Here is a 14,964-nt window from a genome sequence, read left to right on the forward strand (position 1 = left end):
GGCTTCATGTGGTAAATTATTTGCATTGTATCTATTTACAAAAATCACTTTTATTTTGCTGACTGACGATAGAGAATGAAGAAGAAAATTAAGCTATTGTAGAGAAAAGCATTTTAAATAATACCAAATCTCTGATACAGACCAGGTAGAGGAATAAATTTTTTTCTGACCTGTGATGAAGATTAGATCTTATTTTTTACGCTATGGTGATGACATGTGCCTATGTAGATAAGGATATTTAATATCTCACTCTTTGTTGTGATATCCAGCACTTCACAATTTTTAACTGCAGAATTTTAAGCATCTTTATTCTGTCACTGTAACTGCAATTTGAAAATTACACCCCATTGTTCATGAGAAAAACTAATCCTTCCAGTTTCTGTTGAAATTGGCATTGAAATCAAAATCACTGTATTTATTTTTAAGTTATGCCCATGAATGAGTGTTTGAGGGATGAAGAAATTTGAAGAAATGTCTTGTTCCTTCTAGTAAAAAAACCAAAAAGTTGTTTTTTGACTTCGGTAACACTTGCACCCATTTATTTTTTGATAGCTCATGCCCGGTTGATGTTTAGGGATATTGTGACCTTGGAAGATGCTGTAACTGTAGTGTCAGTGATGGAATCTTCTATGCAGGTAAGGTTTCTTCCAGACATTGCTATTGCTGCAGTACCACATTTAAGGGATTCAGTTTTACTTGTAGACATGTGCCAGCTCCCTTCTTCTCTTTGGAAAGGATTTCATGGATTCATGCAAAGTAGGCAATCAGAGACCTTGACAAGTCTTTTCTATTCCATCTTGATTGTTAAAATCCTTAAACAGAGATTATACTGAAAAATCTGGATTAGGATAAAGGCCTGCTACCCTTTTTATAGACTATGCAGTCTAAGTGAAGTTTTGGCATACTGCTGGCTTTTGGTAGTCTACATTTTAAAGACATTTTGAGGCAGAAATTTTGTGTATATCACTGTGTTTAATAGCCTCTGACAGGTTTTTCTTCCATGATATTGTGCAATCATTCATTAATTAGGTAGGAGAGAACCAAATGATTCTTTGGAGCACATTCAAACAGTTTCCTAGACCTACAGTTTATTTTGCCATTAAATAATTTTAAACTACGTTGGTAGTAATAGTAAAACTCAGAACATTTAGAAGACAAATTTTACTCTTAGAAAACTTAAAATTCCAAAACTTTGGTTGGTCTGAAAATCATGCATTCCAGTTATCACATGGATTTATGTAATGTTTCTGTTCAAAAAGGCATTGAAAAAATGTGACGGGTTTTAGTTTACTGTAATATTATTGTTAGGATGTTGAAAAAGCAGCACATTTAGAATTAGTAAAAGAACTGTGAATCTGATAGAAAGGGTTTTTTAGTAGAAAAGTGGAAAATAATATAGACACTATTACTTCAGACAGAATATTTTTAACATAAATAAACCTTCAGGCTTTGGAGTAGGAAAAAAAATTACCATAAGTAGATTATCCAAAGTTTTATGCATGGGGGTTTTTAGCACATCTGAAATGTTTGGGTTTGGCTGTGTCAGAGATGGTGTACTCCGCTACTCAGCTGACTGATCTGATCCAAAATGGCATTTCCTATGTTCCTGTATAGGTTGACTTGAATATTTTCAAATTAAAACAGTTGTACAGAGCACCTATTAGTTCAATGGGCCTAAATGACCTTTGTGGAAGTAGATACGCTCCTTTTTTTGGAGACAAAGCTCTTCAGGATAGATACACAAAGTCACATACAGCAGGTAGGCACTTGTGATCTCCCCTGTCCTTTCAGTGAGGGTTGAGAGATTAATTGCAGTTTGTGCCACAGATAATCTATTGCACAACGTTGCAAATGGAATTTATCTCAGAAATACTACAGGGCCTGACCTTATTAAGTAGGAAAATTATTTCACTGTCTGCTGCACTTCATCTTGCACTGTTTTGTAGAGCTCAGCTTTTCAATGACAGCACTGCATCAAAGTTAAAATATGAAGCTGTTGAAACTGCAGAAAATACTACGTTAGTCTTCATTAGATGTAATTAAACCTGTAATTAACTAGATAGAAAATTGATGGGACAGTGGTTTCAAATTAATGTGGTTTTGAATATAAGAACTCTGAAATACAGATTTTTTTTTTTTTGGTAACAGATCAAAAAGTGAAACATATGTATATAATAATAATGAATGTTATTCTGTGTGTCTCTCTACCTGATCAGCACAAGTAAATGTAAAAGAATTGTTTTAACTGTTGGTCACTGTTTCATTTTTATACAGTCCTGCCCTCAAGGGCTGCAGGTTGACCTGGCCAGGGTCAACCCACTACATTGTGTAACAAGTTTTTGTCTATTAAGAGTCAGTGAGAAATTTGCCTGAATTGTGACTGCAAAAGATTACCTGGGAGTACTTGATATGCTTACCATCTTTGCTTCACTCTTAGCTTCTTATGAGGAAGTAGGTAAACATGTTCATCTTTGTTAGGAAAATGCAAACTTGAGATTTGCTATTTAAGGTCAGATTTTACTTTTTCTCCTGATAAATGTGAATAATGACTGAAGTAGTTTCTTTTTTAAGGAAGTGGTTTATTTGTTTTATTAAAAAAAAAAAGATAGAAGTAGCATGCAAAAGTTTATTTTCAGAAACAGATTCCTTCTTTAGAAAAAAAAAATCCCACATTTTGTACAGATACATCCTGTGTTTACTGCCTAATTGTCAGTCTCTAGAATGAAGCTGTAAAGGAGGAAATGTCAGTATCATTCTGGAAGGACTGGCTGCCACTTTTTAGCTCGGCAAACTTCCTCTTTGACACTGTCTTTGCAACTTCTACAGTAAGTAATGTTGTTGCCAGTATAAAGTTCACAGTTCTTCTGTGACTGGGTATTTCTTGTGAGCTCTCTTGGGAAGGAAGACTATCACATTTTCATCATCAACCAACTTCATTGGAGTTTTTTGTTTTGTTTTGCCCTCTAATTCACCTTTATATTTCTCTTTCCTACTTTGTTTTTGTGAGCATATTCCAAATCACCCTGGCTTGATCTTTTCTTTGCCTCATTTTCTCTTGTTAGCATTGCCTCCCTCCTTCTCTTGGTCATGTTTCCATCCTTGGCTTATTCTCTTTCCAATCCCTCTCCATTTACTTCTTTTTATAATTTGTCTCTCTATCCCTAGATATTTTACACCTTTCCTTTCCACTAACTTTCCCCTTAATACTCAGTTTTAGATCCTCTGCCCTCAGTTTGCAGTGGTTTTGTCATGTGGTTTCCTTCCTCTACTCAAAATGGTATCTCAGAATCTCAGAGGATCAGGTATCTCAGAGACATGAGCTCCAGCACAGGAATGAAACTTCACAGATGTCTTAAATTCACTTGGAATTTCACATGCACGCATATTATTTAAAAGAAGCTCCTTGTGATGGACAAGTAAAGGACTGAAATGTCAGTGAGGGCAAGACATTATTGCAGCCCATGGCTGTATATCTCAGGATATACAACCACATAGTCCTCTTTTTTCCACTGGGTCCTTAGGTCACATGTTGACAGTACTCCATCTGAAATCAACTATCTTCTGTCAGTGTTTTGCTCAATATTTTGATTATTACCTGCCATCATAAAGGTAATAATCTCAATTTCTTAAAGTATTTTTCTTTGGAATTCATCTCCAGTGGCCTTGAATATTTCAGAAATATTGATTCATCTATCTTCACACAGTCCTTGTGAAGTGATGGGATGGTGCTACTCCTCTGATCTGGAGCTGAATTATGTGCAGTCCAGAAGAAATTGTCAACAAGATCATACCCCCGAGAGATGGTTGGGGCCCCAGTTTCCGAATAGTAGCACTTTGAGTGAGCATGTTTTCTATTGCCCACAATTTCCTTTTGTGCACATACCACATCAGGATCCCACTTAGAGATTTATTTTCTTTCTTTTCTTGACTGGCTCTTTCTGAATCATGAGAACTGGAACATAGCATCAGAGATGGAATCTGGTCCTTTGATTCCATCAGAGATGGAATCTTGTCTGCTTTTTATTGTACTAACCAAGAGACTGAGTCCCTGCCTCATTCCCTATGAACCTTCCTGAAGCGAATACAGCAGAGGGGTTCTGCTAGAGCCTTTTCCATGCCACGAGACTGGTGCTTCCATGTGGAACAAATCTATCATGTTTCTGAAGTGATGGGCAAAAAATCCCCAAGTGGTAACTTCAGTGGGATGCATTAAAGGTTGCATGGACAGCTTTAATTTTAGCATGTTATAGTTTTAGAGAGCTTTAATTAGCCACAGAGTGATGGTTTTCAGTGTAATTTTTAAAATATAATATCTTAACATTGCAAAATGGAAGAACTGGAAATTGCCACAATTGAAGACGTGTAATCCATGGGATGCAATAGGTAGCAATTTCTGGATCTAGAGACTTCATTAACTTTTGCTATTGTGCCCATGGCACTTGATACACATCTTGTTCATTAGTTGTACTGAGCTTTATAGGTTAGACAGGAATGGTAAATGCTAACTAATCTGTGACAAAGTAGAGGGTTTGTGGTGTGAGGAGTTTTTTTCCAAAGAGCAATTAAGTACAGAACTATTCTAGATTATTTGTTGTGGAAAAAATCACTGTGCAGATGCTCTGTTCTGAATAAAAACCAACTTCATTTTTACAAGGTACAGCAAAAATTTTCCCAGATGAAAATCACTTACAATTTATTGGAATTATTCACAAATAGTAAGTTACTCTTAAAATACTATTCATAAATATTTCTGCCCAATAATTTACACTCTGCTGATAAGTCTTAATGTCCAGGTCTTTTCCTTTAAGAAATTAGGCAAAGCTAATGAAAACTTCTCGCAGTCAGAACTTCTTCAGTTAAAAAAATTCCTCACATGAGCACAATTTTTACAACTTATTTGGAAAATATCTTCAATCATCATGTTCTCAAGCTTTAGGTGGACTTCCCATTCCATGTGTCAATAAAAATAAACAAGTATGAGTAAAATGCAGGCTTTGTAATGTAATTGCTTTATGTTTATGAGCAATTTTGACCGTGTGAGCAGATCTAATAGGATTATTTGTGTGGATACAGTTAGCGAATAGTTGCTACCTTAAGCTTTAAAATATCTAAGGGAGAATTTCAGATAACATAATCTCTGTTGTTTAAATATAGTGCTTAATAATAAAGGTAGTTTCCTATTTTTTTTTTTTTTTAATCTCTTTGGTGCCATAGGGGGGTGCACTTCTTGGAGGCATCAATGCCTTACACACTTCATTTCCAGAAAATCCAATGGAGCAGTACCGAACACAGTGTGAAATCATATTGGAGCGGCTGGAGCTGAAAGATCTTCTGCACAAAGAGCTACAAAGACTTGACAGGTTGTAATACACAAAGTAACAAACTAATTCAGAAGGGAAACAGAATTTGTTTCACAATATAATATCTGCAATAGTATCTGCAAGGGACTCCTTCTTTAGAGGATATGGATAATCAGGGAGATTGTTTTAAAGTAGCACTCTGAGATCATCACAAGATCACTTTTGCCTCAGGGTTATAGAATTTACAAATATTTTAACGAGTTCCCAACTCATATCTCAATATTATGCTCAGATAAGTTTCAAAAGTGCTTCTTGGAGTCAAAATACTAGATTCTGTAGCTGAGCAAATAATTTTATATAACTTTTTGCTACTTGTTTGGTAAAATACAGCAGATCTGCTTCATGATTTTATTAAGCTACTTTTAGGTAGCTTAGGATCCTTCCCTTTCTGTTAATGGCAGATGTAAGCCTGAATCAAAGTTCTGTTCCTTTGGGTGATTTTTCTTTCTTACATGCTGGAATTTTCACTGTCGCATCTCTAGTTTTCAGCTCACTGCAATAATCTTTGGAAAACCTATTTGTTGTTATTAATTGAAAACTTTTAACTTTTAACCTGAGAGAATAACCCTAGAATTGGGGGAAATAAAATTAAAAAAAAAAAAAAAAGAACAAAACCACCCACATTTTCTTCCTGAAATGAGATTAGACTTTAAAGAAAAGAAACTTGTTTTTGCTTTCTGTTAAAGGAAGATAAAAGATTAATTTTGTTGAAATTAATGGAAACAGCTGGGAGAATTCACTTTTCCTTTGAATATTTTTGAGACTTATTTTGTAACTTAGAGTAATGATGTGTTAAATAACCACAGAGTCAACAGAAACAGATGAATTGAGATATCTTCAACAGACAGACAAAAGCTAGTTTTAAAACAGAGGTAATTCATAGGGGTCACAGAAATGCAGGATGGAATGGGAGATCAAATACAAAGAGAGGATCAAGTCTGCATTTGACCTTCCTGGCAGAAGCACACATTGTCTACTCTGAAGCCTTCTAATGATGAGGATTTTCTGTTGCCATTCTGTAGTCTCTTCCATGATTGCTCCACCCAATGCCCATAAGGGTTTTCCCAATATCCCACCAAATGTCCTCTGCTGGAAATTAAGCTGATTTCTTCTTCCCTCTCTTGAACAGCTTAGGGAATGCTAAATGAATGTCCTCTTTAAAACAACCCATTCTGTATTGTAAGGCTTGTTCCATGCATTCCCCCTAAACTAGGTCTCAATAAAACAAGCATGTATCATATATCTCATCCCTTCTTGATGAGTCATATCATTTCTGCCACCTTCCATTAAAAAATTAAGAATATAGATATTAATAAACAACTATAGTAATTCTAAACATGTCTGTATATGCCTATATAGTGTTATATCTCTCCCAGAGCAGAGAAACTGTTTAGCAAAAAGCAGAATGCTGTCTGCCTTGGAAAATATGTGTTTAGGTACAATAGATAGAACATCAGCTATTCTGAGATTGAGGGACCCCTCACTCAAGCACCTCTGTTGTTTTGGAAGGTCCTGATAATACTGATAGCCACAGACAGTGATAATTAAATTTTGTAAGTGAATTGTGATGCTTTTATTCTATCATGTTTTTGACATGTTGAGTATATAGTGATTATGAGAGAAACCCAAAAACAACCACTGTTCCAAGTAATACTCAGGTTTTCAATTCCAATAACTCATTTGAGACTTTACCTGGCTCAGGATAAGATTTAATTAGGTTCCTGTTCTAGAAGATAGACTTACAGAATTTATAAAGCCTGTAAGGGACTCTAGCAATGATTGTAAGTAGTGCAAAGCTGTTTGTTTCGGTTTTATTTTTTTCTGTTTGATTTCCCAAGGAAATGCAGTTTAGGTGATTGCTTTCTCTGTCCATCTGCCTGCCTTCTATTGGGGACACTAAATTCTGTCACATACTGTCCAAGACCACAGACTGCAACACCAGCTTTCAGAGCTGTATGTGAAACTTAATAATATACTTTTGTGACCTACATTATCCATAGCTTTCCACCAGTCATGCATATTATGTACCACTAATGCAATAAAGAAAGAAACAGGAAGAAAATTAGTTTGTTATTGTTTTTTTTTTTTTATTGTATAGATTGCAAAAGGAAAATTCATGCCAGCAGCAGCCTGAAGAAACAAATCCCAGTACTACCACAAGGTGCTCAGATGAGGATGCATTTGGGCAGGCAAAGCAAAGGTCTCAGTCAGAACCTTCATATCAAGAAGAGGGTAACTCAGGGCCACCTTTGCTTGAAGGCAGCTGTGAAGGAAATACTCATCCAGAACCCTTGTGCAACACAGCACGTGATAATAACAAAAATACAAGCAGCCTGGCATGGTTTGACAGCATGGAAGAGAGCAGCATTGGTGCTGAAGGAAATTCTCAGAGAAAGTCTCATGTTCCCAAGATATCTCCAAATGATTTGGCTTCAAAAACTTCAAGTTCTGAAGAAAGATCTGCTTCAATATCAAGGAAGCAAAATGGAGTAAGAGAGGCACCAGCAGCTGTGGATCTGCATGCTCCTCTGAAAGAAAAGGACAAAGTTTCCAAGTTAAGGAGGAAAAGGACTGAAGAACACAACTGTTCTTCTTCAGAAGATAATATTGCAGACCCAGCACCAAGTGCTGGTGTGCAGGATTCAGTTATTAGACAACATGCTTCTAGAAGCTGGAAGAGGCTGCACAGGGAGAAGTCATATGGATTCTTTACAAGTACACAGGACCCCGAGGCAAAGGCCCTTCCTTCAGTATTACCTACCTCTGGCCTGCCAGATCTCTCAAGTGATGCAGATTCTGTGCTAGGAGAAGAGAACAGCATATCAGTAGTAGCAAAACATACAGCAGTTTCCATAAGAAAAAGATGTAAAGATCAAATAGTGAAGGAAACACTCATGACTTCCCACGAGCAAGAAAGTGAAAGTCCCCCAGCTGCTAAACTAGCTAAATTTTCTTTCAGACCAAGGACAAAGCTTGGTCATTCTTCAGAGAAGACAAATGAAGAATTTTCTGATTTTCTGAGTGAAACTATTTTTAAGCCAGGTGTGCAGCTCCAGGGAGAGCAGCTTCCAGAAGAATGCTGCCCACCTGAGAAAAGTAAGATGACATTGACTTGCTTAGGAAAATGTAGTTTGGAAAAAGGATCAATTGATAATAAAGGGCAAGAAGAGCAGCAGAGTCGGGCCTTAGGGAAAGAAATCAGTGAAAGCACAACAATACGCCCTGATGTCAGTTTTGATGCTGTGTCACCTCCACCCACTGAGAAGAAAAGGCAGGCAGAGGAGAAACTGGGTGGTCCAAGCACAGGGAGGGTGCGCTCCAGCACATTAGCTAAGCTGTCCACTTTCTCCTTTGTATCACGTCCTGAGGCAAAATCAGAAACCTCACCTGCTGTTAAGAATAACACCAGCAAGGAAAACCACAGCTCATCACTGCAGGTGCACATGAGCAATCCTAGCAAAAGGAAGAGTTTTGCATTGGGAAATTCTAGTACAGCCAGCATGGTCACAAAGACATCTCTCTTCTCCATAGCAGAGCTGGATGATGCTATGTTAGATTTTGATTGGGATAAAGAGGTTAGGAAAAATCCAAGCATGTAAAATTTATATTCTCCCAATTATTTAACATTCAGTTCTTCTGAATCTTCACCCTCCTATCACTTATATCTATGGTTTTCAAAGCATTTCATAGAATCCCGGACCTGTGAACATTTTTCTTTAAGGGCCATATACGTAACATAAGCAAGAACTGTGTGTGCTGCAGGCCTGATTTGGCTTTTAGTTTTCTAAACTCTTCCCAAGACTGTTTATCTCAGTTCACTATTTTGGTTGAACTGGTCAACCCTAAAGACTTGTATCTCTATGTTCATGAGTCCAGAGTGAGTGCCTTGCAGAAGAGCAGTCTTAATTGACTTTATCCTTTATTTCATATAATGGTTAGAACTACACATTATTCAGCTTATCCTTCCAAGTGACTCTGCCACTTCAGAAAAATGATAGTGCTCAAGCTGTGTCGTTGTATTTTGTTCATGTGGATGTGCTATTTGTCTCGGCATAGTTATCAATATTGTGATCTATCATCATGCTATGGTAAATGTTTCTGTATTATGAGTATCATGACAACTTTGCTTCATCTCTGATTTCTGTGCTCCTTGTCACACAACTGATGTTGAAAACACAGATTGAGAGTTTTTTCTTTCCGTTTTTTACTTTCGGTTTTAAATACACTGGTTCAGATATCTGTGTCTGTGTTCTGGGTCATTTTATCAAAACCCAACTCTGTAATAAACACACAGTTCCCCACTGCAGAGACAATGAATTTCAGGTGATTGAATGGGAATTGTCAGTAACCAGGGTAACTTTACTGCAGGCATTAAGCCCTGGCAGATAAACAACACTTCAAACCTAGCAGCACAGTGAAGAGCTTCCCTAGTGTAGCTGGGTTCTGAGTCAGATAATGTTTACTTGGATATTTTAATTATTATTAGAGTTTTACTGCATCTGATAGGTAGTTTGTCTTCTGTAGCATGTTGCATCTTGTGTCATACATTTGTCTAATGGGAAGTTAATCTCCTAATGCATTACATGTTTACAGAGAAAGGTAAGCCTTAATTTTCTTCTAGTGACTTGCCTGGTATGTTTCTTCTGTGTTTGAATTCTCCACAGAATATTCTTGTTATTACCTGCAAGGTAAACAGAAAATAGAGTGGTTGCTTACTGCACAGTAAATCCCTTGAGAGACTTGTTAGCAGAAAGATCTAATTCTTTCTTGATTCGCTTAGAAGTAGCTCCTTTGAAACCAAGTGAGTTAAAATACTGCAGAATTTCAGAGAATTGAGGGTGTGTGAGGCCCAAGTACATCAGAGTGGTACAATGAAATTATGAGAACACTAAGGATAGTGTTGGATTACTGTTCAGAGTTCAGCAAAATGACAGAAACATTGCTGTCCAGACTGATTGTGTGGTAGTTCCTCCACTGGAAATGTGCCATCGACCAAAGGAAGTGGAATTCATCCACCTCCCTCCCAAAGCACAGAGCCACCCTATCATGTTCCTTCTCACACCTGTGCCAGAGTGAGGTTGATGTGCACCCATGACCTACTGCCCATGAAAATCAGACATATCCTACAGGGTGCTGTGTCTGCACTGAAAGAAGGGTCAAGAATTCTGGACCCATGAATATTTGTGATGGTCTTCCTACTTGCATTTTTTGCATCAGCCACTTGCATGGTGGTCTCTTTTACGGACAGAAGTCCTCTTTCCTAGATTTTTGGTTTAATGGATGTTACTGGCTGGCCAGTGCAAAGCTAGAACATGGCTACTGTCTTTACTAGCCAAGCTTCCAACCCTCAAAATAATATGTTTGAGCACATTAGGATAAGTTTGATAATGCCCTGGAGGCTTTCCAGACTTCCTGGAAAGAGCATGGTTGGGTTGCTATCTGGCACTTAGATATGTTCTAGGCAGCCTACTCCAAACATAGACTGTAGAATTCAGGTAGAGTGAATTTGTCTTTTTTGGTAGTGTTTTACTGGTGATCAGTTTTTGTGGGATAATATGCTAGATAGTATATCAGTAAAAAAGAAACTTTTCTGACTCCCCTGACTAGAAGTAGTCAGTGTACTACTTCATGAAATGGAACACTGATTCTTTACTGAGCAGAGGTTTTTGAGATTTCCCATTTAGAAGCAAAGAAAAGGAGGCACAGGGACATCAGGGGCATTCCACTGAGCCTGCAGAAAGGCCCATCTTTTCTATACTATTGGAGGAAAAGTACTGATGTCTTCTGAAGCTGTCTGCAAACAGGTTCTACTCACCCAAGTGTGAGGGGTAAGTAACCAAAGAATAAATTTGGGAAAGCAGATACTGCTGAGATTGTTCTTTACCAGACCAGTTGAAATTGTTCTTTACCAGACCAGTACTGTTGTGGTACTGCTTCTGATTCATAGCATGAATTCAGAGCATCCAAGAGAAATCAGGAGCTCACAGTAATAAGAAAATGATACCTGCTGTTGATTCACTCTCCCTCACTGTTGCCATTGCTACAGAACCCATTTATCAGTGCTTTGGCAGGGAACATTGCTAACTTCTTTGCTTTACCTTTATAAACCAACTTCCCCCATAAGTAATCACAAGTTTTAATGTTTTTAAGTGCTACAATAGCCCAATGTTTGGAGAATTTAAAACACTATGGCAGTGACAGTCCGGTGGGCTAACCTACAGATGAATTTTCTTTTTGAGTACTTTGTGCAGTCAAGGGGCAGATGAGTCACTTCCTGTCAGCCTGTCTTCCTGGCCACGCACTGAGCCATTATCTGTTTTATCACTTGCCCCTCTGAGTCTATGGTCTATCACATCAATTATTATTGAATACACGAGTATTTTATTAAGCTGTGTTCATGGAAGGTGAATATACATGCCTGGTCATGCAGTGTCTGTGCAGCTCCCCCCAAAGCTCCCCTGGGAGGTATTGCCCATCCTATTTAAGGGACTTCTGGGGCAGAGATCTAGTTTTTAAACCTGTAAAACAACCTAGAATAGGAATCACTTGCCATATAATCATCTTGCAAAAACAGCCTTCAGTTCTTTGCGGCAATATGAAAATTCTAAACATGCCACAAAAAATGTGGCAGAAATTGAACTGAAAAGGGAGTGTATGCCATGTGGCTGAGCTCCTCTGCTAATGTGTTCTTGTGCTGACCTCCAGCCAGTCTTATTCCCCTTCGTGTGCTGCTTTTCATTCTAGATAGCTGGCAAGCACAAGAAAATCTTACATGGCTGAGTTGGCTTGTTGTTCATGTTATTTTTAAGTGGTCTGAATGTCGTGATTCTTGTTGGATACATAGGTTAATGAGTTAAATATCATAATGTGATGTGCACCAGGATTACAAAACCAAGTGAGCTAAAGCCAAAGACAAGGCAAAGTCAAACTGAACTGAAACTTCTGATTAGTGGACTCCATGTGAAAAGATGTCCCAAGTGAGGATATATAATATCCCATTCTAGAGAGAATGTATTTATTGATGGGAAGATGAGGTAGATAGAGTATTAAGTGCTCTATATTTCATGTGAATGAGGCAATAGCTTCATTAATAATGAATAATAATTATGTCATCTCCCTTAGGTATCTGGTGTGCCTTTGCTTATCAATACTTTTCTTCCTGTCAGACAGAAGAATATTAATAGTTCCAAGGAATAACATTGTCCTTTACTTAATAAGGAGCACAGCTATTTTAGAAAAGAGTAAAATTGTGGGTTTTGTCAAGTTTGACTATTCTGAGCCAATATGTGTAATTACAATTGTGCACATAATATTTCTGTATGTGTCATTGCATAACTACATCACAGCAATATATACATAAGAAGGGCATATTGTTTAAAAATGCAGATGTTATTGTATAAATAAGATGTATCGTTGCAGTGCCATTTACAAAGAGATGTCCTCTGGAGCAGTGACTTTTCAGTCAGTAACATTTCCTAACTTGAGCTCAATAGTCATGAGACAGTTACCACATGTAAAAAGTCAAGGAAAGAAATATATGTTGTCACAGCCCCCAGCAGAAAAGCTCATACAAGCAATACCTGCATGACCATGATCACTCACAAGGTGTTGGCACCTTCTGAATTGGAGGTATCAAGTTCCAAATAATCCTGTTACTGCTGTCAACATTATTCTAGCTCTGTTCTCCCTGGCAACTGAAAGCAGGGCTGAAGAAGAGTAGGAGCTGCAAGTTCCCTGATGTAGTCATCTTCTGTGTTCAGCAGCATCCTTATGTTGCTTATCTTCATTGCCAAATCCTAGGTGAGTGCACCACATTTTTCCAGAAATGTTATTTGTCTTTCTCTGGAAGGGTTTTCTTTCTCCATTCAAGGCACCTACTCACCACAACCCACTGTTCATCTGTCAGAACAAAACATCACAAGGAAGAAAAGGAACACTTCTGTAGCTTCAACGTGAGAAAGGCAGTCAGCAACTTGAGCAGCTACACCTGCAGCTCTGCTTCCAGTCCATCTCAGTGGTCTGGAAGCACAGCTCTACTTGAAGGAATCATGCAGCTTCACCAGCTTCACTCCCACTCAACACTACCAGGACAGCAGCTTTACTCCATTCACGCTTTCATGGTGATGTGGAGGTGTAAAAGTGTCTCTGAATGCAGAGGTCTCTGTGCTTTACAGCCATGATTTTTAAGAGGTTCTTTTGGATCACAGATTGACATCAGAAACTTTTGTACTGAGAGTTAGAATAAATTTCCCCTAAAGTTTCCCTATGGCAAATTAACTTTTTTGGTAAAAATACTTTTTACAGTGTCTGGCTTATAGTTTCTGAATATTTATGTCTAATGTCTCTGCTATACTCTATAGCTAGTGATTAACAGCATCACTGAAAGATCTTTTCCTAGTTTAGATAAATAACAAAGACCCAAGCCAAAATTATTTTAAATACACCATAAAATTTTGGGAAGATTAAAAACTTCAAAGTCACTAGTGGGTTATTCCAGTTTTTGCCAGGATAAGAAGGAATATTTCCAGTGACCTCAGTGGGATAATTTTCTAATGACCTTCACAAGATTCAGCTCAGCAGCATGTTCTTATGGGTCCATTATCCAGCTGTCAATATTCAGAACTAAATACCTTTCTAATATTTTGAAAGAAACCTTTTCTTCAAGAAAACTAGAATTGAAAATATTCTATGTTCTCTCAATGAACAAAGAGAAAATAGAAAGATTTTTTTTCTATATTAGCAATTAAAGAAATGTAAATTAAATCGTTAAAAAGTTGAAAGTTAAAGTTCCATCTCTAATCACCTCTCAGTGGTGTCACTGAAATGATGATATAATCTAATATAATCATTAGATTTGGAATTACCTTATTCTGTTAAGTGCTATCTTGATTTAATCAGCTGTTCCTGTAATTACATTATTGCTCTCCCATTAGTATTTTATCAGCCTTATTGAGAGCTGTATACGCCACGGTTAACATTTTTTTGTAAGATACAGTTGATGTGCAGAGCTCAGGTTGGTTGGAATTTATGGCAGTTTAACTGTGAAACCAGTGTGTTTTAGCTACAAGAAAACAGGAAGAAACGTACAATCTGTTTTCAGATACCATTCAGAAAATACTTGGATATAATGAAATTTTACCTTTTAAAGTTAAAGACCCTGAGCTCTCTTTAAAGGTAATGAAGACAATGAAATCTTAGCAATACCTTGGACAAGCACTGTTCCTGATGTCTGTGTTCTCTCTGTTGTTTGGCTGATTTTTAAACAGGTGCATGTGAAATTCCCATGTGATTGTATTGTGTGGCACAGTGAGCCATCTTAGAACAGCAGACTCTCAGCTGAAACACTTTAGAGCCATTTACATACTTGACAGTAAAAACAAATGTTTTGCATAAAAATAAGGGAAATTCTCGACCATGTAGCAGTTAAATAAGGTGTATAAAGGATGAGTTTGCACTCTTTTGTGCAGCATTTTCGTGAGTGCTGTCTTCCTGGTTTACCTTGTTTGTACCTAGTAAGGCAGACTCTAACATGTATAAAAGCAGTATGTGTATGAATGCACACATAGTAGGAATCTGTGGGAAAATGGTGATAGGGATATATGCT

The 14,964-nt window shown here is 37.5% G+C and overlaps 1 protein-coding gene across 1 annotated transcript in view; it reads left to right on the forward strand.

Moving 5' to 3' along the window:
• MCM9 (minichromosome maintenance 9 homologous recombination repair factor) overlaps window positions 1–9,597 on the forward strand; it is a 48,179-nt gene extending 38,582 nt beyond the window's left edge. Inside the window, exons 10-12 of the mRNA XM_053937937.1 lie at window positions 553–635; window positions 5,215–5,360; window positions 7,459–9,597. Of these exons, the coding sequence (XP_053793912.1) occupies window positions 553–635; window positions 5,215–5,360; window positions 7,459–8,959 (1,730 nt within the window). The 3' untranslated portion in view covers window positions 8,960–9,597. The remainder of the gene's footprint in view (window positions 1–552; window positions 636–5,214; window positions 5,361–7,458) is intronic.
• Window positions 9,598–14,964: the final 5,367 nt, after the last annotated feature.

This window comes from Vidua chalybeata, chromosome 3, assembly GCF_026979565.1.
Source record: "Vidua chalybeata isolate OUT-0048 chromosome 3, bVidCha1 merged haplotype, whole genome shotgun sequence".
NCBI classification, from domain to species: domain Eukaryota; kingdom Metazoa; phylum Chordata; class Aves; order Passeriformes; family Viduidae; genus Vidua; species Vidua chalybeata.